The 25,190-nt window shown below is 27.1% G+C and overlaps 2 protein-coding genes across 2 annotated transcripts; one reads left to right on the top strand and one right to left on the bottom strand.

Moving 5' to 3' along the window:
• Positions 1–2,359: 2,359 nt before the first annotated feature.
• Positions 2,360–5,197, top strand: LOC103571529 (vacuolar protein sorting-associated protein 28 homolog). The gene is made up of 3 exons (XM_008549718.3): positions 2,360–2,509; positions 3,110–3,333; positions 3,920–5,197. Exons 2-3 carry the CDS (start codon positions 3,115–3,117, stop codon positions 4,337–4,339), a joined length of 639 nt encoding a protein of 212 aa, XP_008547940.1. The 5' UTR covers positions 2,360–2,509; positions 3,110–3,114; the 3' UTR covers positions 4,340–5,197.
• A 16,648-nt stretch (positions 5,198–21,845) lies between these two features.
• Positions 21,846–24,326, bottom strand: LOC103571539 (odorant receptor 4-like). The gene is made up of 5 exons (XM_008549729.1): positions 24,078–24,326; positions 23,384–23,992; positions 22,200–22,307; positions 21,982–22,128; positions 21,846–21,905 (listed from the first exon to the last, which is right to left on the bottom strand). The coding sequence occupies exons 1-5, from the start codon at positions 24,324–24,326 to the stop codon at positions 21,846–21,848; spliced, it is 1,173 nt and encodes a 390-aa protein (XP_008547951.1).
• Positions 24,327–25,190: the final 864 nt, after the last annotated feature.

The raw sequence follows: 25,190 nt of genomic DNA, 5'->3' as shown, positions 1-25,190 counted from the left end.
CATTCTAACTCGTTTTTTCAATTCAAAAGTTTAATTTCAAATTTGATATTTTGCTTTTTTAAAGTTTTGATTTGCGTAGATCTTCAGATATCTAAATAATGAATAAATAATAACATTTCTGTAATGCTAACTGATTAGATCCTTATTTTTACAAGCAATATATAATGCAGTTTGTGAGTGATAGCAAGTATAATCTATAAAATTCACATCTATTCCTCGTTTTATGAGTATTTCAACAATACCATGATACTTTTTTTTAACGGATTTGCATAATAAGTTAAAAGTACTCATTCCCTGGCTAATGTCAATCTCACTACACTTTTTTAAAAGTTCCTTTGCCAATTCACTACAGCCGTTATCAAGCAAATTACTAAGTAACCTCAGATAATTTGTTTCAGTAATATTGTTATCCGATACGTGGTCTACTAGCAATTTAAGAATCTCTTTATTATTCTCTCTTTTGGAATATTAAATGATGTCAAACAATGGAAATTTACTTTATTAATATCAGCTTCTTTCTCTAGAAGTATTTAAACAAGTTCAACGTTGCCATAATTAACTGCCCAGTGGAGCGGCGTGCTTCGATACTTTTCGTAGGCGTTGTTCACTGGGACATTTTTACACATTAAAAAATTAACTGCATCATACTGTTTAGTTCCCAAAGCAATATAGAGTAAGTTATATCCGTATAACCATTCTGAATCACTAGGTAACTCTAAAGAATTGATGATACTCTCGAATTCCTTTAATTCTCCCTTAGCGATTGCAACACATAAGTCTCGCTCCAGTTGTTCAATTTTGTCAAGATTTTCCATAGTTTAACTTGTATCTAAACAAAACAAAAAATCATCCGTTCATTACTAAATGATAAGGTAAAAACCCTACTACTCGCCCACTTTCCATTGGAATGTTTAAACGCCTTAATATATGTTAGTAAGTGAAATAAAATACGTCATACTCTAATACATTTAGTTTCACAAATAATTATTCATCAATGATGATTTTTCTACTGTAAATATTTTTCTAATAGAATTATAAAAACGTATGAATCACTTATAGTGAGCGAGTAGTGGTGCTGATCAGGTTTAAAGTTTCCTTATAAACAAGCAGCATAATTAAGTTTTAAAAAAAATTTTAGTTACTAATAGCTCACGATGGGACACAGGAGTGCTGTCGGGTTAAAAGCATTTTCTAACAGGGCCTTCTATTTTTCAAAAATATTTAATGATTTTGAACTGTCATAATCATTATGAAATTTTATTAATTAATTAAATAAAAATTAAAGCATTAATTAGAAAAAGAACAACGTAGTTGCAATTTCACTGAGATACAATTAAAAAAAAAACAATTACTTTATTCGAAGTATAAAATTGATATCCAGATTTCTGAAAGTTATTTAACAAATTTTATTTAGATTCCAATTGATAAAAACTCAAAGTAATTTTTTTTTTAATCTATACCTTCACGAAATTGCAACTACGTTTTTATTTTTCCAATTAATGTTTTAATTTTTTTGTTTTATTAACTAATGAAATGTTAATACCATTGACAGCTGAAAATCGTTGAAAATTTTTCAAAAGTGGGAGGGATCTGATAAGAGACCTTAGTCAAAGATACTGAAGTTAGCTGACGTCTATTAAATTTTGATTTTTTTAGAAGCAATAAATCATAAGAAAAAAAAAGAATGTTTCAGAAAATTGCACTTACGGTTTTTTAAATTTTCTACAAGTGCATTTTTTTAGATTTTTTTTTCTTTTGTAATTGATTCGTTAAAAAAACAAATCCGAAAATTTGTAATTGTCTGCTAACTTCAGGATCATCTTAACCATATTCGTATAAAAAATATCGCTTAGGTTATGACGATGAAAGTAACAGACAAATAAAATTTTCTTTATTATTACCTAAGCAGCACAAAGAAAAATTGCTGACTTTTAGCTAAATTTAAGTGAACAATTGGTTACATGATAACGAATTGTCGCCCTAAACTTAACAAAAGTTGGCAATTTTTCTTGTGCCGCTTGGGTAAGTAAACAAATAAAATTTTCAAACTTATATCAAAGACTTGAAAATTTTCATATTTATGCATACCTTCTAATAATCATTTAATGATCATTAATTTGTTTATTGAAAATGAAAAATCGTTATAACGTCTATAGACGTTTGCTTTCCTTTATGTTATGTTTGCAATTTTCGTTTTAGAAGAAATTTATAAGAACCAAAATTAATAAAGTAGATCCTTTCGAATTTGAATGACAGTCGGTGAAAACGAGAACGTCACGGTAACAGTCAGTAAAGTGAACGCTTAGTATTTCAACAGAGTTCACATACATGACATGACTCATGTTTATGTGTCTAAATCAGCTGATCGAGGTTATATTAAAATTTTCTAGCGATCCAAACCCACAAAATAAGTTTAATCAGTGTTTAATACCCACAAGTTATTTCATAAATAATACAAGATAATTTTTATTTATTTTTAAATTTTAATAATTTCTTTATTAAAACTAAGGTAAGTAATCAGCAAATTTCACATTTTTTGCCTCATTTTTTTATTTAAACCTTTACTTTTGTACTTGACCTGTAAATTTTTTTCTACTTTTATAATAGTATATTTTTGTTTTGTTTATTTTCATTCAAAGTCAGCCAATTACGTTTAAATAAATATTTGCAGTAATTAAACTTTATTATTTTACGTTTACATACATTAAAAATATAAGGGTATGATTTTTTTTATCATACAATAATATTTGGATTTAAAGTATTAATTATACTCAGTATTAAATAATTTTACATTAGTTAAAAATTTTTTAATGATAACATTTAAAAACTATAAACAATTTTAATTTTTTATAACCGGTTACTTAAAAAAAAATTGAAACTTTCATTGTAAATATTCTGAATGTTGTACTAATCAATTTTGTATCATTAAATTAATTAATTAACCATAAAATTAAAGTTACATTTTTTAAAAAGCTATAAAAATTATTTTATTAAAAAGTCTACAAACGTAACTCCTATACTTTTTAAAATTTATTTATTTATATTTAAATAAAAAAAATTTACATTATATATCTTTATCTACAATTATTGACATATAATTAATTTACAGAAACAATGTCGATAGCACAGGATCGTCCAGAATTATATGAAGAAGTTAAATTATATAAAAATGCACGTGAACGAGAAAAGTATGACAATCAAGCTGATTTGTACGCAGTTGTAAACACGTTACAAAATTTAGAAAAAGCTTATATACGTGATTGTGTTACTCCTAAAGAATATACAGCAGCTTGTAGCAAATTATTGGTGCAATATCGGGCTGCATTCAAGCAGGTATTCAATTATTTAAAAATTAAATTAAATAGTACAATAAATACAAATTTACCTGAAGATCGGAACATTTTTCGATTAACTAAAATTAAAAAAGTTGATGTAATTTGACTGCTTAAAGGTGACTTAAGGGGTAATTAGAGGTGGCTGCAATTTTCTGCTAACATACCAGCACCTATGCGAAAAATTTCAAAAATATAAATACAGTAGATTTTTTATTTTCATTTCGAAAAAAACGTTTTGATTTTTAGGTACATAAATACAAACTGATTTTGGTATTACATATATTTATCATTGTGATTTTAATTCAAATTTAAAATTTGAATTCCTATTTAATTGATATTTTTTGTAATTAATTATTAAAAATGATCAGAATTTTCAATTAAGTTCATGTTAAGAACCTGAGTAAAAAGCATTTGAAATTATTTAACTACTATTTAAATACTTGGCTCAGTATTTAAAATATATTAAAAAACAAATTTGAAAACTTGCTTTTAAATCACATTCGTTTATTTTTACATTTAAATTATTAATTAATAATTAATAAACAAAAGTACATAAAATTAAAACTAATTTTTAAAATTAATAGGTCCAAAGTGATCAATTTCCAACAATAGATGTGTTCGCTAAAACATATCGCCTTGATTGTCCAGCAGCACTTGAGCGAATAAAGGAAGACAGGCCAATAACAATAAAAGATGACAAAGGAAATACATCAAAATGTATTGCTGATATTGTATCTTTATTTATTACTCTGATGGATAAATTGCGTTTAGATATTAAAGCTATGGATGAACTACATCCTGATCTGCGTGACCTCGTTGATACTATGAATCGCTTGAGTATATTACCAAGTGATTTCGATGGTAGACAGAGAGTTGCCGATTGGTTGCAAACATTGAATAATATGTCTGCTTCCGATGAATTGTCTGAGACACAAGTCAGACAATTAATTTTTGATCTTGAAACCTCGTACAATGCATTCACCAAGGTCTTACATAATTCTTAAGTTAAAAAATATTAATTTTATATTAAAAAATTATATTTTTAATCGACATAATACTTTGTTCTGTAATTTACGATTACTACACGTTAAGATATTGAAATATAACAATAATTATTATGACGTAATCAGTTTTAATTTTATATTGTATCATTTTTATTTTAGTCAACTGCTTAAAAAATTATTTTAAAGCTCGATTAAATATATTTATTATGGGTGTGTTAATCGTGTTCAAATCGAATCGAATATAACTATTCGATTCGAAATGCGAGTCAAATATTCCGAATTTTCCAATAATTCGTAACTTCAAATTACTCGATTCGAACGAGAAATTTTGAGCAGCTTTCAAATATCCAATTTTAATGTAAATGAGAGCTTAGTTTTTTATAGTAACTGAAAGTAATTATTTCATAGATTATTGGCTGAGTTCTATTGATCTCTGAAAAAATTTGAATTATTAGAAAAAAATTTTATAATTTTAAGCCGTTTAAAAGAAAATTTTCTAATTATTCGATTCGAAGTTTCAGATTCGAAGAATCAGATATTTCGATTCAATTCGATACGAATAATTCGTAACTTCAAACTATTCGCACACACCTGATATTTATTAATTGGTAATTTTTATTTGCCGCTAATAAATTTTTTTAATAAGAAGGAGACATTTTTTTAAAAATATTTAAATGATACAATTGGATGCTAATAAATCGAACTTCATGTATCTGATAGTCAACTCAACTTTTAAATCATCCAATTAAGTAAATACGCTCTCGCTTTTATTGAACTTATAAAATTTATTATTAATAAATAATATAAATCAGCTTTAAGATTCTAAGAATATGCACTTACTTATATTTTTATGACTAATTAAATAATATAATTAATGTACATAATATCAATGACTCTGTATAATTCATTTTTGTTGAATATATGGTTCATGAACTAAACAGTTTAAAGATTTATTTAATCGTTAATATATGATATCATTTTTAAATAACTTCGGAAAATAAAACAAAAAAGGAAAATTTTTATTTTCAATAATTTTCGAAATTTACATTTTTAATACTTTGTTTTACTGTTTTAAATCACCGCATATAAATATTTTTGTAGAATTTATATAGAAAAAATGATAAATGACCTATATTTCATCGAGACATTTCCTAACTCTATCGAGAGTCAGAAATAATTCAATTAAATTTATTATTTATCGGTGATAGTTTTATATAAATATAAAATTATTTTTTAAAATGACCTAACATTAAAACTTTATCTGTGTAATAATAAAGTAGGGCAAATAACTTGAAAACTTCTTGGCTTTACTTCAGTTTTCTTTTTTTTTATAAAAAGAAAACATTTCTCCAAGCGATTAATCTTTAAAATTATATATATTTTAAGAAATATGAACCAAAATTAAGATGGAAAATTTACGTCAACTCTAAGATAAAAACACTAGAGTATAAATTTTTATTTTTAATTTTATAAGTCGACTTTTATAATAACTTCAATTTTTGAAAGTATCGACTGTATTTCAATTAAAAGTTGAAATATCTTGAGCACAATTCTTCATCATCCAATTACTTTTTTCAAGTGATTCATCATGCAACATAGTTTCACGTCATTTTGTTCTTTCTTTAAATTAAAAAATATTTTCTTTTACTTCACAGCAGACAAGTCATCAAAAGTTTTATCATCAACTATTTCTTTGAAAAAAACTCCTTAATTACAAACTATTTTTATATTTTGCTCAGGATTTTTAAATTATTAATTAAATTTTTAAATTATAATCAATAGTTAGTGCAGTGTAAAAAATTTTCGGAATGAACGCGGATTATATCCGGAGTGAATGCGGAGCGGATCATTGTATTTATTTAATTTCCTCTGAGTGAAATTTACTTCGAAGAGAAGTTTATTTTAATATCAAAACTCTGAATTGGAGTGAATGCGGATTTAAATGAAATTCAGTTCACTCTAAAATCACTCCGCTGGAAAAAACGAATTCCCCCTTTACTCCGTATGCGGAGTGATCTTTTTGCAAACCCTAGAATTCTGAGTTACGAACTGAGTTCGGATTAAATACACTGATAAGAAAATTAATTTGATTTAAGAGAAAAATTTGGAACTAAGAAAATCATTTTGAAGAATTTCATTGTCTTGAATCAAGAAGGAAAATTGTTGAATTACATAAAGTTTACTTAAGCCAACACGAGCAACTTGCAGTCACTACGTGACTGCTCGAGTATTACTACAACATTTATTGAACATGATTTGAATTTAATTGCTTATTAAAAGCTATACTCTAGAATCTTTTGTTTATTTCTGTTATCATTAAAATTTAATGAGACAAATCTCATCATTTACTCGCAAACTGATTAGTTTCAATGATTGTATAATCACGGGATTGTTAAAAAAAATCTACGCATGGTTAAATTTTTGTTATTAGTCAACTAATATATTGTTTTTCTCTGATATCAAATTTAATCTTTTTAATTTTTATAATCGTAGAAGACATAGCATAAACTAAATTCTTTGTATGTTCATTCAATTATATATATATATATGCAGTCATCATTAGTGACAGAATAATTAAAATATTAATTTATTTGAAGAAAATAAATACGATTGTTTTTTTTCCGGCTTAATTTAAATGTTATTCAAATAACATAGATAAGTTGATTTATTTCGATACTTATCAATAAGAAAGAGCTTAAACTATGAAAAGGCACAAATTCAATTCAACATTTTTCCCTGATTAAGAAAAATGATTTGCTCTATGTTAAGTGTATATTTATATATTAGTCGATTCAAATCGTTTTGAATTATTCCAAATCATTTTTTAAAATCCGGGTTCTAATGATACTAAATTAAATAACATTAACTTATTTTATTTTACAAATATCACGGGAACAAAATTTTCCTTATTCTCTTAATAATATAATAATGTTTTTAGATGGAGAATTTTTCTGTTGGATTCAAAATAATCAAATTTTTAAAAATGATTTTCTTGGCCCAAGAATTTTTTTCTTGAATCAACTTAATTTTTTTATCAGTGTAAAATTCGTAATCACTACGAATTCATTCTCGTTTTTTTACAGTGTGTCGGTTTTTATTGGTGTTGTTAATGATATATTTACTAACGTACGGATAAAATAAAGTTTGTTAAAAAAAAAAAAAAACTAGTTTAGAGTTTGAGTGGTGATGTTAAGAGTATATATCGGTTGATTTTACAGTAGCGATTAAAAGTTTGACAGTATCGTTAACGTAGCGGCTCAGGTGGTGCATGAATTCGATATACATTTGAGTACTTTAGAGCACACTCTCGTGTAGGAGTTTATGGTGTATCTGAAAACAGGAGATGTGTAGAATAGTTTCTCTCTTGCCGGTTAATTTGCGTCAGAGCTAAAATAGGGGAAGGGAGTACGCCTTTGATGTTCCACGAGACGGACTTTTGGAATCGTATTTACGTGGTGGGCACCCGGTATGCAAATTGTGCGGAGGGTTAGAGGTAAAGTGAACCAGTGAACGAAGCCCTGGTATTCGTTTCCGGCACCATTACCTACCGTCGAATACGAGCCACGAAATACAATAACGACTTGGAACTATTGACCAAACTAAACTAAATTAAAGCCAACTAAACCAACAACAACTCTACTAACTTCTCTAGACAAAGTATATACAACAGAGTCTGAGAATTGCTGACGACGGTTTTGTTGTAGTTTAAGGATTTGCATCGCACAAGAGTGTCAGCTTGACGCCTTTGAAATGCGCAATATATTTGGATTTAATGTATACACTCATCTACTTTTGCTCTTTTACTTTTTTATTTCAAAAGAAAACACTGTCGTAATTAAAGTATTAACAAAAATAATTATTTACGTAAATAATTAGTTTTTTATTTTATTTATTTATTTATTTAAATTACTCACAGGAAAATTACAAATTATACTGCACTGAATAAAAGATTTATTTGAGCCAAAGCAATCGTATATTTGGATAACATATTTGAGCTATTTAATTGCGCGAAATAAGTGATTTATTCGTGGCAAAAAAATTATCCAATTGCTGCAAATAAATGTTAATTGGGCCATGTGCTTCAAATATATCGAGTATCGTCAAATTTTCTGTTATTCATCACAAATTTAATATCTTTACCACAAATATATCATTTACTCACCACAAACAAGTGATATATTTCGGTCAAATTATAAAATTATTCGAATTAACTGTCATATTTAGTTGTACCAAATATATTTATTTGTTATTAAAAAAAATTTTTAAAAAAGCCACAAATAAATTGATTTATTTGGGACAAACATTTCTTTTTTTCAGTGTGAATAAAAAATCTTTTATTAAAAATGATGTTTCAGATTTAATCTATAAAGTATAAAATATTTTTTTTTTTTAGACCAAGTAAACTTTCTGATGAATTCCGCTTAAAAAATAACTTGAGATATTAATAAATAATGAGTATATATTTTTTAATGCATAGTAATTTAATGATATATTTTCATTATACCACAAAGATTATAGTAATATAGAGAAATGAAGATCTGAAATAATAAAAATATAAGAATAATTATAAAGTTTATCTAGATTTTTATTATTATGCAGAAACGGGACTCAAACTATTTTCGCTTGTAAAAACATGCGTTTGAATTTTTTTTTTCAACCCTTAGGAATCAAACAAACGATCGACTGAAAAAATATTCTAGAAAAACATAAGAAAATATTTTTAAAGCAAAAATATGTAAACACTCACTGTGATTATTTCAAGGTTTTAGATTTCCATGACCCTGTAAAAATTGAGATTTTATAGGCTTTTTTTTATAAATCAATCTATCGTATCAAATAAGTTATTAAAAAATATTTTTTTTAATCATAAGTCACAAATAGTTTTTTAAACTCAAAAATATGCGGAATCTTCTGTGTAGTTTTCATTAAATAAACATAAACTTGTGGCTTAAAGTTGGCATTTGAAAAAAATTATTTTATCTAATATATTAATTATACAAAAAAAAAAAAAAAAAAAAAAAAAAAAGAACAGTTAATTCATGGCAGTAAACTAGTTCACAAGTTACCATTTTTTAAAAACTACTTCGCCTATTTGATTAGAAAATTTTATCTAAAGTTTTAATTTCATTAAAAATTCAATTTATCTTCAACTAAATATATTCTCCTGTACAATATATCTAAGTGCTGGATTAAATTTTCACATATTGCATTTAAGAAGTTTATCTTCCTTGTACTCTTGTCAGTACATAGTTATCTTACGGAAGTTTATATAATATAAGGTAGATAAGTAAATGGGTAACGGAGATAGAGGCAAACTTTTCATTACTCTAAATATATACATATATATTTATATATTATAAACGAAAGAAAACTTATATGTCCCAAAAGACGTTACGCAAAATCCAGGGCTTGAGCCACCAGTCTATTTTCCAGCGATTTATTTATTGCCGGATGTAGTCTCTCGCCTTGGGCAGTAATACTTTAGAGAAGAGAAAAGATTGAAAGTCCCAAGCGATTCGTAACCAGTAGCGACAGCGTTGGGAATTTAACGTATACTTTTTTTTATTTGCTAAAATGAGGACACACATCAAAGAAACATTTTTTTTTTTCATGCATTTATTCATTCGTAATTTTTTTTTCTCTATAAAGTTAAATTTGTTTATAAAATTTGACTTTATTCTATGAAATATATAAAGAGATGTATTACTTGCTCTTTATGGTTCAGTAAATTTATGAAAAAGACACAAAAGTGGCTGGATAATAATCTAAAAAGTGGGATTCAAGCCAGGTTTACATTTGTAAGAGTTGGACACGATTTTTAGATGGTCCGTTCTCAAGACGTATTACCGAGAACACGCTTGAGATATCTGAAATTGATCCGGCAAGTCGAATAAAACGAGTACCATGCGGAAAATATAAAAGTGAAATATCGTTTTCTATATCTTCGATAGCTTTGCGGTATCCCTCAAGACCTAGAATCTCATATTTTTTCCTTTTATTCTTTCATTTTTTTCTTTATTATATTTTTTTTTTATCTTGATTCCGTGTTTTTATCCGAGATTTAATATTCTATCTTGACATTAAATCTCTTTTGCAAACTATTACCCATCAAAAATTGTAGCAGCAGCTTAATTTATTAATGAAATCAATTAAAAAAGTTAATTACATATTTTCTTATAAAAATTTTACTTTCAAAGTGGCTTTTAAAAACTGCTGTATATGAAAAATAATTACATAGTCCTGCTAATTGCTGGTGACATTTAAATAATTAATTAAATAATAAAAAATTTGTAATAAAATTAAAATAACTAGAGGGTTGAAAAAGTGATGAAAAAACTAGATCTCTCACCTCTGCACAATAACTAGGCGTGACCTCCAGTGAATGTGGAATGCACCAAGTGGAATTCCCTGGTGTATGTCGCGTCGTCGCTTGGACCGGGAAAGTCTCTTTTCACCACTGCTCATTCCATTCTTTTTATTCTATTTAATTCTTTTTTTTATTTCCTTATTCTTTATTTTTTTATCTCACTACATTTCCTCTTTACATCATATCTTTTTTTATTTATTTATTATTATCTTTTTTTCAATTCGTTGCTTAAAAACCATATCGCAACGTGTATACGTGAGATGCCTTGGGAAAATACTCGATACCCCGTGAAAAAGACAGGCTGATAATAGCCCCTACATGTATATATAAAAGAACGAGGCAATTTTCAGGACAGTCATTGGCATCGACAAAGCGCGTTATTGACGACCGAAAAAATTCCTATTCGTGCCAAGAATCTATCCAACATAATTTACACTTGACTAAAACTTTTTTTTAGACATTAGGAAAAAAAATGTCATTTTTTTTTTTTACTCATTTACTTTACTTTGTTTTTTTTTTTTATTAATCCATTTATACTCTTTTGTAGATTGTTATTGGGTATGTTGGTAGGATTTATTATTATTTAGCTATTTTGTTTTTATTTTATAGTTTAAGGATAAACAGAATTGTACAAAGGCTTTATTACTCTAGTCGAGTGATTGTGATACCGATCGACAAGGCAAACGTTTCCAGCGGTTAATTTCGATTCTCGATTTTACCCAAGGGAACTCATTCGTGCGAGTCGCGGGTTAGACGAAATAGCCGCGAGCGGTAGTCGGCGCTCACACTCCGCCGGACCAAACCGAATATGTTTCCCTTGGGATAACAAACTGACGCTATGGTAACATTGTGAAATGCCGTATGTTACTATTGTTGCCAATATATCCTGGTAATTCATGCCTTAAACGCGTGATTTCTGTTACTCGCATTTACTACTATTTATGTATATATTTATATATATATATAGACTGATTCATTAATCTTTTATCTTTATTAATTAATACTGCTGTGCTTAGGAAAAAGGCAGTTAGTTAATTTACTGTCTTTCTATCTTACCAATGCTAATTTAGCATTAGTTAAGTAGAAAAGCAGTAAGTGAAGTTACTGCCTTTTTCCTAAGTACGACAGAATAGGTTTGCACTGTAAAAAATCGAAAGTGAATTAGATATTTTATAGAAACTCAATCCGCATACGGAGTAAATAAGGAGTTTGTTTTTCCAACGGAGTGATTTCGGAGTGGTCTGGATTTTATTTCAATTCACATTCACTCCGAATCGGAGTTTTAATTTTAAAATAAACTTACCTTTGGAGTAAATTTCACTCCGAAGGGATTGAATAAATACCGTCATCTGTTCCGCATATAGGGTAGGGCGGGGCTAGTTGATCACTTTTTACTTTGAGCTTCCATTACTTTAAGACTGTGTATCGGATTTAATCGAGTGACATGTCGTTAGGTTCATAATTTAGTCTTCTTCAAATGGTCTAGCAACCCAAAAACGATCCAATTGCAAATTTCCAAGTTATTCCCGGAAATACGCGGGTGCTCCAAATTGCTCAACGTGCCCCACTAATGAGGCTAGTTGAGCAAGGGTATGAGGCTAGTTGTGCAACGGATGAAATACACGGAGTGACTTACAGAATGGTATATGAAGGCCAAATAAAATTGTTGTTCACAAGCAATTATTTATTTATTATAATTCTTCATACTTAAAATTATAATAATAATAATAATAATAATAATAATAATAATAATAATAATAATAATAATAATAATAATAATAATAATAATAAATATAAATATAACAATATTAATTATAATTATGTTATCTACTTATTATATTATTAGAATAACTCTGGTAAAATCAAACAAAATTAACACTTCCTAATCTTTGGATCATTATTATACTTTTTGCATTTAAAATGATATATTTAAGAATAATTATTAAGTAAATAAATATTAAATTAAACTAGTGACAAATTATGAGACCAGAAATATTGCTAGATGATTAAAAATCTCAAATTATTAATCATTTTAGTCACTATCACAATTGATACAAACATAGGTCAGACCAACGTTCGGCACACATTTAATGTGCGACCATTGTTGACAAATCTGGCACTGAATGTACGCATCCTGAAATGTGATAATAATAATTATTATTATAACATCAAAACGAATTATTGTAATTGTAACACACTATGTTAAATCATCACATGTACAAATAAATTGAAAATTATTAATTAAGTAAAGAAAAATTTAACTTGTCTATAATAAAAATCTAGTGGGGCTAGTTGAGCAAGCAGTCAGCGCGCCTTGCTCAACTAGCCCCAATTGGAGCAACAAACTAAAAGTTAGGTTATGATAGAATGATAAGAATTAAAAACAAATAATCATATATAATTGAAAGAGCAATAACTACATTATGCTTGGATACTTACGTGATCACGAAAAAATTTTTTTCAGCAAGTGTAGGAGAAAAAGTCTAAACATCCGTTTTTTTTTTTTTGACACAAAAAAAAAACAAAGCGTTCTGTCAGCTAGTCTGCGCACTGGACAGCCGTTATCTGTCGCGTGCTGTGTTCTCCTCCCGTAACCCCTTCTTTTCACCATTTACACTTTTGTTGTAAGTTGTTTAGTTTTCGAGATATTTCGATTGCACAACTTGCCCCTATGATCAACTAGCCCCGCCCTACCCTACTTCAGATTTAATTCGATTCGCAAATTTTTTACAGTGTCAATGACCTATTTTTTATCTTACTAACTGTTGAATGATACTCTAAAGTTTTAAAACATATATTTAGTAGTTTTTTAAAATGAAAGACAATTATTGCTTGTAACAAATTGATCTATCGAAAAATTTTTTTTCGATTGGTGGTAGATTTTTTTTTAAATTGAAATCAATTTAAACAAATTTTCAGGAATAATTAAACTAAAACTATCTCCGTGTTTTTAATTGAAGTGATAGCGTTAAATCTACTTGATTTTATTTTTTAATCAAAATCAATCGATTCCAATCGTCTATAAATTTCAATCATTGGTGTTGAGTAAATTTTCACGAGTTAATAAATATTGTCAAAAGTTAGGTGACATAGAACTTTGTAAAAAAATACTTTTCAAATTTTACTAATTGATTACTTCACATATTTTCAATTCGGCAGAAATATTTTTTTGTAAACCTTTCTTAGCAGTTTTCGTATTCTATTTTATTATTTTTGTATCTCCCCAAATATAATCCAAAGCATCGGCTGTATCTCGAAGCAACATTTGTCAGCGATTCGATGAATTTACGAGCATGATTTTTCTTTACTTTTATCTTGTTTTTATTTCTTCTACACTCTTACCTTCCTTCATACTTCCCAAAGTTATTTGTACTCGTCTTAGTACCAATAAATCACTTTTAGCTTCGTATCCTTGAAATTTAATACACCGGCTAAATCTCCGGTAAGAATTCAAGATAAATTTTTTTTATTTATTATTAAAAAAAATATTAATTTTTTTTTTCATTCCTGAGGATGAAAATATGTTTTAAAATATTTTTCTCATTCTAAAATAAAAATTAATAAGAAAAATAACTTCCTTCGGGAATCGAATCAGGTACCTTTCATTTATTATTAAAAAGTTTTTAGCTTAATTTTTTTATAAATTTATTTATTTCGTGTTTTTTTAAAGATAAGATAAAAGCCCCTATACCTGCTCAGTACCATTAGTCGCTCACTTAAATTGTTTAAGGCGTTTTTTTTATAATTTTTATAAAAAAAAATTACAACTAAAAATATTATTATTGATAAATAATTATTTGTGAATCGAAATATATGAAAATATGATGTATCAAATTATTTTATAATAGATTATAAATTAAAATTAAATGACTGTTTTCAAAATCGCGCTCAGCCGGGCATTTTTTACTTTAACGTTCATTCATGAGATTAAATTTAAGTTACGTCAAATTTTTTAAGAATTGTTATATCTATATCTTATTAAATACATTTTTAAAATTCATAAAATTTTGTATTATGAAAGAATAAAGTAGTATAATTTATAAATTAATTGTCCAAATCAATAAACTTATCATAGTTTAATTGATATTGTCTTTGAGCGACTATAGGGTCACGTGTCGATCGAGTAATGGTATATGACAACTTTTAGTAAGCGCCTATGGGTACACTCAAGAACCTTATTTAAAAAATTAATAATAATTAATTATCAAGATTATTCTTCACACTAAAATTTTATTCTAATATTCGAAACTTCAAAAAAAAATTTGGTTTTTCATTTTATTTATTAATTTACATTGAGTGATTTAATCTGACTCCAATTAAACGTGAACGGATATAGGGGTTTTTACCTTACTTAAAATAAAATTATCATTTATTTAATAAATAAAATTATTACTTTTCATTACAATGTATAAAATAATAAGAATAATAGTAAAATGTTAGTGGTTTTTTATATTAAAAACAGTGATGAGGCGGCTGTGATAAAAATTGAAATGAGCGGTAATGGGCAACGAAACGTGTATAACAGCCGAGGGTCCTGTTCTTTGGACAATCAAAGTTGCGTTGGGTATATTCGTGCGCGTGTCCAACATCATATCAAGTTGCACAAAACTCGTTAAAATTCCGCCGGTCTGTCTGTTCTTGCATCCGCACAATGCGGAAATGATACGCTGCTGTGGCATTAGAGGGATGAGATGATAAAAAAATAAAAGCTAAAACAAAATGGAAAGAAAGCAAGAGAGAATGAGAGGGTAGTCTGTACCTGACTTTTTCATCTTTTTTCTCTTCAACATTTTCCTTTTAAATTCCTCTTCACTATCTCTGTCTCTATCTTTTTATCTCGGATTTTTTTCTATTTTGCTATTTCCAATTGTGGATTACGCTGTCTCCGCTCGTCAGACACTTAACTCTCTTCACTAATAGGTCAGAAATCATCTCCGGTTCTGTAATTTCTTGCCATTTTATTTTATTTCTTCTCTTGTTCTACTTCTGGTGCATGTAATGCCATTGTTTTAAATACTGAAGTAGTTATTATTAAAACTTAAAATTAATAAAATAAAAAATAAATATATTAAATTAAAAGAAATAATTTTATTTGAAATAACATTACAAAATAAAAAGTTACTATTGTTATTCATTTATTTATTTAGATTTAACTTAAAAAGATGGATGTTTTTTATATGAATTGTTTCTTATTGTTTTAATAATATTTATTATTTATTTACAAAAGTTTTGACATAAATGAATTTTACAAATAAATAAATATATATATATAAATATATTTTACTGTCACAAAATATTACTGAAGAAATAATTGTTCTTAAATAAATTCGATGGCAGAAATTTTATTTTTGTTACTAAAATTTGTATGTGTTGCATCTCGATAAAAAAGTTAACATGAATTAAACATTTGTCGGAAGAAAAATATTTATTTCTTTTAACTTTCATCGAAAAGTTTATTACCATATACCATCTGGTCTGCATATATATATAAATATATAACGTTTGAAATTTTATAATGAGTTATTGGCAAACGAGTACACATAAATCATGGTAAAAAATAGTTAAAAAAATATGAGTAATTGAAATAATGCACTGAAGAGTTTTAATTTTGAATCGATCCATTTTTTTTTAATTTCATTTGCTCCAAGTGGATATAAAATGTGAAATGTTACTCGTATTTGAAATTCGATGAAAAACGATATCCATGATTGGTATGTCCAATATGTATAATTGAATTTCGATCTGTACCCACACAATACACGTAGATAGGTGATGAGATGCAATTATACCGTGGTCTAGTAATTACTGCCCAATTGTATTGTGAATGTGTGATCCCACAATCTCCTGCCTAAATTTTCTATCTCCACTTTAGTTCAATTTTTAATTAATTTCAATTGTTTTTTTTTTTTTTTTGATATTAATTAATTTTTAAAAAATGTTTCATTAAAGAAATTGTGTTGTGTTTAAAAAAAAACTATAAGAATTTTTAGCTTTTGATAATTTATTGTCTCATTGCAATCATGATTGACAAATTAATATTGAACTAGTTTATATTTATTATTTTTTTTAAAAGCTATTAGTAAATAATACGCATGCTTTTATAAGTGGGTGGAGAAGTTTTGACAACTTTATGGGGTGCACAGTTGTATCAAGAGCTTTTATAATATTTCGATTACGTGGGTTATAACCATTGAACAAACTTTAGGGGTCCATGTGTATATTGAACGAATTATATGAAAGCACCAAAGGGAATTTTAATTCACGTAAAAAGTATTTATTTTATTTTCAGTGCTGAAGATTTTTTATTTTCCTATAAATTTCCATTTAAATCAAATTACATATCAATTTATTAATTCATGTATTCATTCTCATTTAATTATCAATTATAATTGATGTTTATTTCATTACATTTTATATTTACGGAATACTATTTCTATTTAATGGATATTTAGTCAAATTTAATTAGTGTAATTATAATTCAATAATTAACATCATTTTAATTAGATTATTCAAAAATTTAATATCAATTTATTATTTATTGCATTGAAATTTTTTTTTGAGTATAAGAAATTACTCAACAAATTACTAGTAATTAAAAATTAAAATTTTTAACAATAAAAAATCTATTAAATTAAATTAAAAATCCTTTATTTTTATTTTTTAAAAAAATTTTCTTTACAAAGCTCTTGATGTTTTGTTTTTATTGATTTTTATTAAAAAAATTTATTAAAACTTTTGACAACGTGCAGATTTATGAAATCATTAATTTGCAAGAATTGCATTCAAAACTATTGAATTTATTTTTAACTATTATTCTGTAATAATTTTTTGACTTATCAAGAAGGATTAAAAAGTTTTAAGTTTTTATAACTTTATCTATCATTCAATATTTAGCTCAATTAGTTTTTTAAGTAAAAATTAATTGTTTACTTTGAATCTTTTAAATCATTTTATGTTCTTTTTTCTGGTTTTTTAAATTGAAATCTGTTTGGAAATACCTAAGTTATTATATATACGAATGGTTTTTATATCAGTAAATGAATAAATCAAAATTTCATAGGTACTTGAAATCTGTTAAAGTGATGAGCGATGATAAGAGGGCTAAAAAAACGATATATAGGTAAAACCGTTAAAAAAACCGCCGGAGAGTTAAAATTTAACAGTGCGCCAGGATTTAGGGTGAGGCTCCAACGTTTTATAGCTCATTTTTCACGAGTTTATGTTTACGGGAAAACCACACACCAAACTACCCTTATTTCACTGCGTTTAAAGTGCTTTTCACAGCACTGAAAAATTTTACATGTTAAATATGAATTTTAAATTCATTTTTACTCATCCGAACTTTACTTGGAAATTATTAAAATATTTTTTTTTAGTTTCTCAGAGATTTTAAGACCAAAGTTTTATTTTGTTGTATTATTAAATAGATGTGACCAGCAAACTTTATCATGTCCATTAAAAACTTCATTTGGTCAATTCATATTTAATGCAAATTCATGTTCAAAATTCTGCTAATACGACTGAGTTGAGTCTACTAAAAGCTCATGAATCTCAAACAATTTTGATCAATATTGTATTCGAAATATTGATCTGGGTAATCAGAAAAAAAGGATTTCTGGGCGCAAAAAGTTTTTACTCGCGCCAAGAAAATTTGAATTTGCGCTAAGAAATTTTTTGGATAAAAAAAAAAATTTCTTATGCTAAGAAATTTTTTCTAGTCCATGAAAAATTTTTATTTTCATTTTATAACAAAAAATTTTTCTTGAGCTACGAAATCCTTTTTTTCTGTGTAGGATAAAGTTAAACATGATTTTACACTCGTTTGAAATGCAGAAAAGCTATATTTTTCATAATCAACTGCATTGAAGTTTTGAGTTTTGGACTCAGACGATTACAATTTATAACTAATGGCGAATGCACAAATTCGACTGTCAACTTGAATAGATACAATGAAATATTGCTATATAGAGGCTTACAACAAACAAATATAATTTTGATAGGGCTAGAATTAAGTTAGAAACTAATTTATTGAGCAGACACAAGACAGTTTCGTTCCTAAGGGAGATAGTGATCATATTCAACTCACTAATTTGCATTGGTCCAAAATTGGCTAGTTTCGGCTGACTTATTATAGGCGATGAAATTTGTAGTTTCAATGCAGGTAGTAATATGAAAGGGTTTTTATTATAAAGACTAAGTGTATAAATTGATTAACTAAATAATAATCACCTATTAATTGAAAAAAAAATTTTAGGAAGAATAAAGTTAAATACCCGAGTCGAAATCTAAGTCGAAAACCTATAATAGACTTTTTAAGACAAAGACATAAATCGTGAAATGAACGAACTCAAAATTTCTTTAATTGACCCTCTGGTAGTCCCACGCTGCTTCTTGGACCCAATCCACCCTTGGGTGTCATTAGTCTTTTGGAGAGATGACTGGATCACTTGCATCAATTTTTTCAATGATTATGTCCTAAAAAGTCTAATATAGATTTTCAATGCTCATTTAGGTTCAAAGTATGCCTTAGATTTCAACGGATAGTTTTTTTATTTTTAAAAAATATACATATTGTCCATAATCTTAAAAAAAAATGAATCAGCCCTTATGAATTAAAAGTGTATATATTTTTTTAAACCCCAAATTTAACTTCCTCCAATGTTTACAGCGTTGAATTTATACTGAGATAAATTATGTAAATTATAATCGCTGTTTTACTTTTCTTCTTTTATTTTAAATTCGTTTTTTTTGACGGATGAAAATATGCAGGAAGAAAATTGCAGTTATCTCAAGATAAGAGTAATTGTTATATGAAGCTGAAAAAAAAATATTGCAAAGAATTTTAATTACTTTAGACTTAAATTTAAGATAAGATTTAAGAGATGAGAAATTTGTTGAGGTATAATAAAAAATAAAACTCCATATTGCAATTACTCATTGTTTTTTATAATTTTTAAATTGACTAATTACACTAAAAGCAGAAGATTATTAATTTAAGTAAATTTATCGAGTTTGATGAAACGCAAGACTCATGTTGATGAATATTGAATATCGATCGAAAATAATAAAATCACTCGAACAGAAACCATAAGATAATTAAGTTAATTGTAGTAGATGCTTACATTAGAATTAAGTGGATGTCTGCCATTGGCTTTAGGTGAAATTCACTATATCTTAGGAGTCTCTGAAATCGCCACTTTTATTTGGTATTAATATATCTATATATTCGCTTGGAAGACGGCTCAAGTTTCATTTCAAAGTTTCAGTGGTTAGCTCTTTATTGCAAGAAACTTTAAGTAAAACCAAAGTCAAAGTGACATTCTCCTTTGCTGAAGACTTCATACAATGTATATGTATACATAAGCACAAATGTTCTATATATATATACCTGCTATTCCAATTTCAAGTAACTTAGGCATCTTAATCTTGTAACTTTGATACTTGTGATAAGAATGTGTTAATTAATAAATTACTCGATAATATAATTAATATAAATTGACAACTATTAACAGTTATCGAATTTATTTTCTTAATTTTTGAATCTTTAAAAATTTTCTTAAATTTGATTTTTTACGAATATTAATTAATTGATTAATTTATGCATAGGTATAGTAATTAATTAATTTTATTTTTAGTGTTTTATTGAAGTATTCAAAAAAATTGATTTTTATTATACGCATGAGTTTTATAACTTTTATTTTTATCTTATTGATCGTCACAAATTGCAGTAAGCATTAGTGCGTCAGTTTCAATGTGACTGTCAAGGTGGACAGTCCGTCTTATTGTTAGTCCACAAAAGGGTGTCAAAGGGACAGTGAGTGGTTTGATGAAAGTCGGAAATTTTTGTGATTTTTCTTTTCAGATTTCTTTGAATTGGTAATCAAATTTAACTAACTGTCAGGAACATTCATCAATTTGAGGATAATTAAATGATAATGATAACATTGACGATCCATAATTTTGATGTGGAATGGCAACTACAATTATTTTAGGATTGATATCGTTATTGGGTGAGATTGTTATGATAATTAGATAAAACTTGTTTTTGGTTGTGTGCTTTGTAAATAGTGGTTCATATTTTATGCGTTGGTCGGTTCCATCTGTTGTAATAGAGAAAAAGAACTGACAAAACTAAAATAAATAGTGTTCTTGTATATGTTTTTATAATTGACGAAATTAACCTCCGCTAAATATTTACTAAATAAATAGAGGTGATGAAAAAAATTAGTATCAGTTCTGATGGTGTAAATTTGTGATAAGTATAAAAAGTATACATACTACACTACACGGAAAGAAAAGTATAGGAATTACGACTATAAATTATGGAATCAGTTTCTATAATTATAGGAATGTTTTTCATAATTATAGGAATAGTTCCTATAATTATGGGAATACTAAAAATTTCTTGTCAGCTCAGAAAATTCAAGAAAATTCAATTTCTGAAAATAAAAATTTAAATTTCAATATAATCTCAAATTTCGAAAAAATTTCTACACTATTTTGCAAAAAAAAATTTGATGATATTATAAGGATGGTTCCCATAACATTATGGGAATGGTTCCCATATTGGTATAGGAACTATTCCCATATCATTATAGGAACTATTCCCATACCATGATGGGAATGGTTCCCATAATGGTATAGGAATTTTACCCGTACTATTATAGGGGTGGTTCCCATAATATATAGGAACCATCTCTATAATAGTATGGGTATAATTCCTATACCACTATGGGAACTATTCCTATAATGCATCGGAAAACTTCCCATTATTTTCTTTCCGTGTACTGGAAAAAATTTAAGGATCACAAAAAAATTTCAAATTCTTGGGCGATTTAAAGAAACATATTTGAGGGGGGTAAAGTTATTTCAAAAATAAAAAACGGAAAATAGAACTTAATTTCTTATTGGTAGAATTTGAATTGATCAAGAATCGATTTAGACGTGTACATCTAGATGCATCTCAATGTTTGTATTAAATTATGATACTTTGAGAAAATACACTAAATGTGAAAAATTAAACTATATAATTTTTGAACTTTTATTCTACGTTTCAAATATCTTGAAAACCAATTATTTTTTAAATAACGGTATGTAATAAAAAATTATTACAAAATTTTGTATGAAAAATTAAACTCTTTATGAATCGGGTTCGATTGTCTGTAGCAGAAAAAAGTAGGATACCGTAGTGTTAACAACCTATTAAAAAAATTTCATTCAAGTAGAATCTTCTAGATTTTGTTCAAAATATTTATTAATGAGAAAATTTGCATACCGCTTGAAAAATATCAACAGATACGACAGAAAAATTACAAGCTGTCAAACTCAGTGGTTTTTGAGAAAGTATTATAATAATAGCAGTCATAAGACGTTTATTTCCAAACCATTTTGCAGCATATATAGCTTCTCTACATTCTTCAGACTTAACAAAAATGAATAATAATGAGAACAGTATACATTGATTACTATAGTATATATAATCTTTCAAATTACCTCCGCCATTAAAAGTGAACCACTCCATGCGTACATAAACGTCTGAACTAATTTTAATAAAATATAAGACAATAATATTAATCCTTTTCCAATCGGTATACTATCCATCTATTAAAAAGATTAATACATAGATTTAAAATAAGACTCGATAAATTGAGGCATGGCGTGCAAAACAAATCATTCTGAATTCTTTTTTTTTGTAATAATTTTACTCTTAAATTACATTTTATTTGAATGAGTGAGCGAATTATCATACATGTTTAAAATACAAAAAAATAATTCTTTAATTTTTGAGGTTATCCCATTTTTCCGAAAAACGAACAAAAAATATTCAATAGCTTTTCGAAAATTTGACGTATTTTCATTATATATAACCCTATTCAAAAGTTTCCATAGACCCCACTTAAATACGTCAAAAACCGCATAGAAACTAATACAAGTCTATCGGATTCTATGCGGTTTATCTATTCGAGTGGATTCTATGGGAACTTTTGGATAGGTAACTCAAAGTTATAAAGTCCAGCATATTCATTTCAAAGAAAGTGTATACTGTTCGGATTTCGATACTACATTTATTTAAATAAATTATTTTGACACGGAGAGAAATTTATGCTAACAATTACAATATATTATGGGAATGGTTGTCATAACGCATGGTAATCGGTTTTTTTCAAATGTCGATTATAAGAACGGCGCCCATATATATAATAGTAATCATTACTATAATATTATAGTAATCGTTACCATAATACATGGTAACTATTACCATAATAATTTGGTAATAATACCCATACATTATGGTAATGATAACTATAATATATGGTAACGTTCACCATAGTACAATAGTAACGATTACCATAATATTATGGAAATAGTTACCATAATATATAAGGTTTATTCCCATATGCACTCAGGTACCGTTATCATATGGTTATAGGATTGGTTCCTATTTGCTTATGGGAATTATTCTTATGAGTATGGTAATCATTACCATAATTCTTTCACATGCGATATGGGAACTATTACCATAATGATGGGAATCGTTCCCATGATTATAGGAGCTTTTCCCAGAAAGTATGAGCCGATATTACATAATTACAAGTAATCATTACCGTAACGGTATGGGATGATATTTCATAAACGTACTAGGAACAGTTACCATAAATTTCTCTCCGTGAACATACCTTGGTAGCTGAGAATGCTACTGTACAAAGTATAATAGCATTAGTAACCATAATCCATAAAATAATGGGTCCATAAATTTTTTGCAATAAATCACGACATTTTATTATCGTCTGATATTGATTAACACATTTACGCACTATATTTCGACAATCATAATCATCGTCGCCATCTAAGTTATCAAAGCAATCAGCAATTTCTCGTAACTGTCCAATCATTTGGAATACATAAAACGTGAATAGGCAATCGACACTCATTGTAATTAACCACAGTGTCATTGTTGCTAACAATTCAATGACAAATTCACAGTTGTACAATGTGTCACCTGGTACTAGTGACCAAGGAAATACACTTGGATACAAAAGTGGATACTTAATAGGACTTATTTTGTGCGACAATTGGCTAATGACTGATGAAAATGGATCAATAATACGCACTCCACATGATATTGAAACTAAGATAAGAAATGTCCACGTCAAAGGACGAACAGTTGTAATATTATTTAAAATAACCCATGGTAACTGTTTACTGTTCAGCATTTTATTGAAATACAAGTCAAGAGTATTGTGTAGATCTATTGCGTCTTTACGATTCATAACAAATGATCCAACCTAGACCGTACAATAAACATACACTTTTATATTTTTTGTCATAAAAAAATATTTAAAAATATAGTAATATATATTTTATATTTACCTTAACGATTGTTGATAAAAAACTAGTCATTATACTTAATCCTCTTGTGACAAGTGCGATATTAGTGAAATTAGCACGTACGTAACCAATCATACCGAAACACATAAATACATTAATAATTATTTGAATATATGGGATAAGGTTGTAAAATGTATTTGGTTTATCTAAAGGCCATAAACCGACTGAAATAACTAATTTTTTAATAACTGTTCTGTATATTAGATAATCTGATATTTTTTTATCAGCCATTCTTTTTTTGAGAAAAATTAATCAAATTGAGTAAGAGAACAATATGAAATGGTTAACGTTTTCAGATGACTTCCATTGAACTCTTCGGCTGAAATACGTTTTTATAGTGATATATCGAAGTATATTAGGTAAATTCGAAGCGCATGAGTAGATGCAATCATATTTCATAGAAACGATTTGGCAAAAAGAAAAATTGTAATACAAAGTTGCTGAGCATTATGACAATCGTTTTTTTATTGATCGGTGAATTTATAGTGAGTTTGGAGAGTTAGTCTTCATCGAACAGTCCGGCTGAATAGGTTTCGTTCAGTACTTACTATAAAGTCATTTTTGCAAATGCTCTGTAAGTCCTTTGAACTTTTAGTATAATTCAACTTCTCTATGGAAACAACTTTTGTGTATTTATTTTACTGTTTTTCGTGATATTTATACAAATAAACTTATTGCTAATTATTTTTAATTTCATGAACTCTATGAGGCGAGAAATATTTTTTAAATTTATTGTCGGTCAGAATACTATTAAAATGTTTTATAGTGGCAACTTTTAAACATTTTTTATAATCTCATAAAATTTAATTGATAAAATTCATTCTTAGTTTCAATTATTATCGACAAGCATTTAGCGGTCAGTTATTAATTCTTATGGTTTTTAATTATTTTTGTTTATTATTTACATTATGACATACATTTTTCATAGTGGCTTGCTAGTACTTAGTTCTGTATATTCTATAATTTTTTCTAAGGATTTTATGGTTGACATCAACGATTATCGACGTGAAGATCAACCTGAATCTAAAGAACTCTGAAAATAGCATAGCTATCTAGGACCTAAAAACGTTGATATTTAATTGAAACTCGAGTTTC

Source organism: Microplitis demolitor, chromosome 3, assembly GCF_026212275.2.
Source record: "Microplitis demolitor isolate Queensland-Clemson2020A chromosome 3, iyMicDemo2.1a, whole genome shotgun sequence".
NCBI classification, from domain to species: domain Eukaryota; kingdom Metazoa; phylum Arthropoda; class Insecta; order Hymenoptera; family Braconidae; genus Microplitis; species Microplitis demolitor.
The sequence above is the reverse complement of the archived record's forward strand: the minus strand, read 5'-3'. Positions and strand labels throughout refer to the sequence as shown.

Excerpts from the sequence above, each read along its gene's own strand:
- LOC103571539 (XM_008549729.1), bottom strand. The coding sequence starts at position 24,326 with ATGGCTGATAAAAAAATATCAGATTATCTAATATACAGAACAGTTATT. Across the intron at positions 22,129-22,199 it reads GTTCACTTTTAATGGCGGAG|TCTGAAGAATGTAGAGAAGC; the intron begins GTAATTTGAAAG and ends ATTTTTGTTAAG. Across the intron at positions 21,906-21,981 it reads CTGTTGATATTTTTCAAGCG|GTTGTTAACACTACGGTATC; the intron begins GTATGCAAATTT and ends TTTTTTTAATAG.
- LOC103571529 (XM_008549718.3), top strand. The coding sequence starts at position 3,115 with ATGTCGATAGCACAGGATCGTCCAGAATTATATGAAGAAGTTAAATTA. Across the intron at positions 3,334-3,919 it reads ATCGGGCTGCATTCAAGCAG|GTCCAAAGTGATCAATTTCC; the intron begins GTATTCAATTAT and ends TAAAATTAATAG.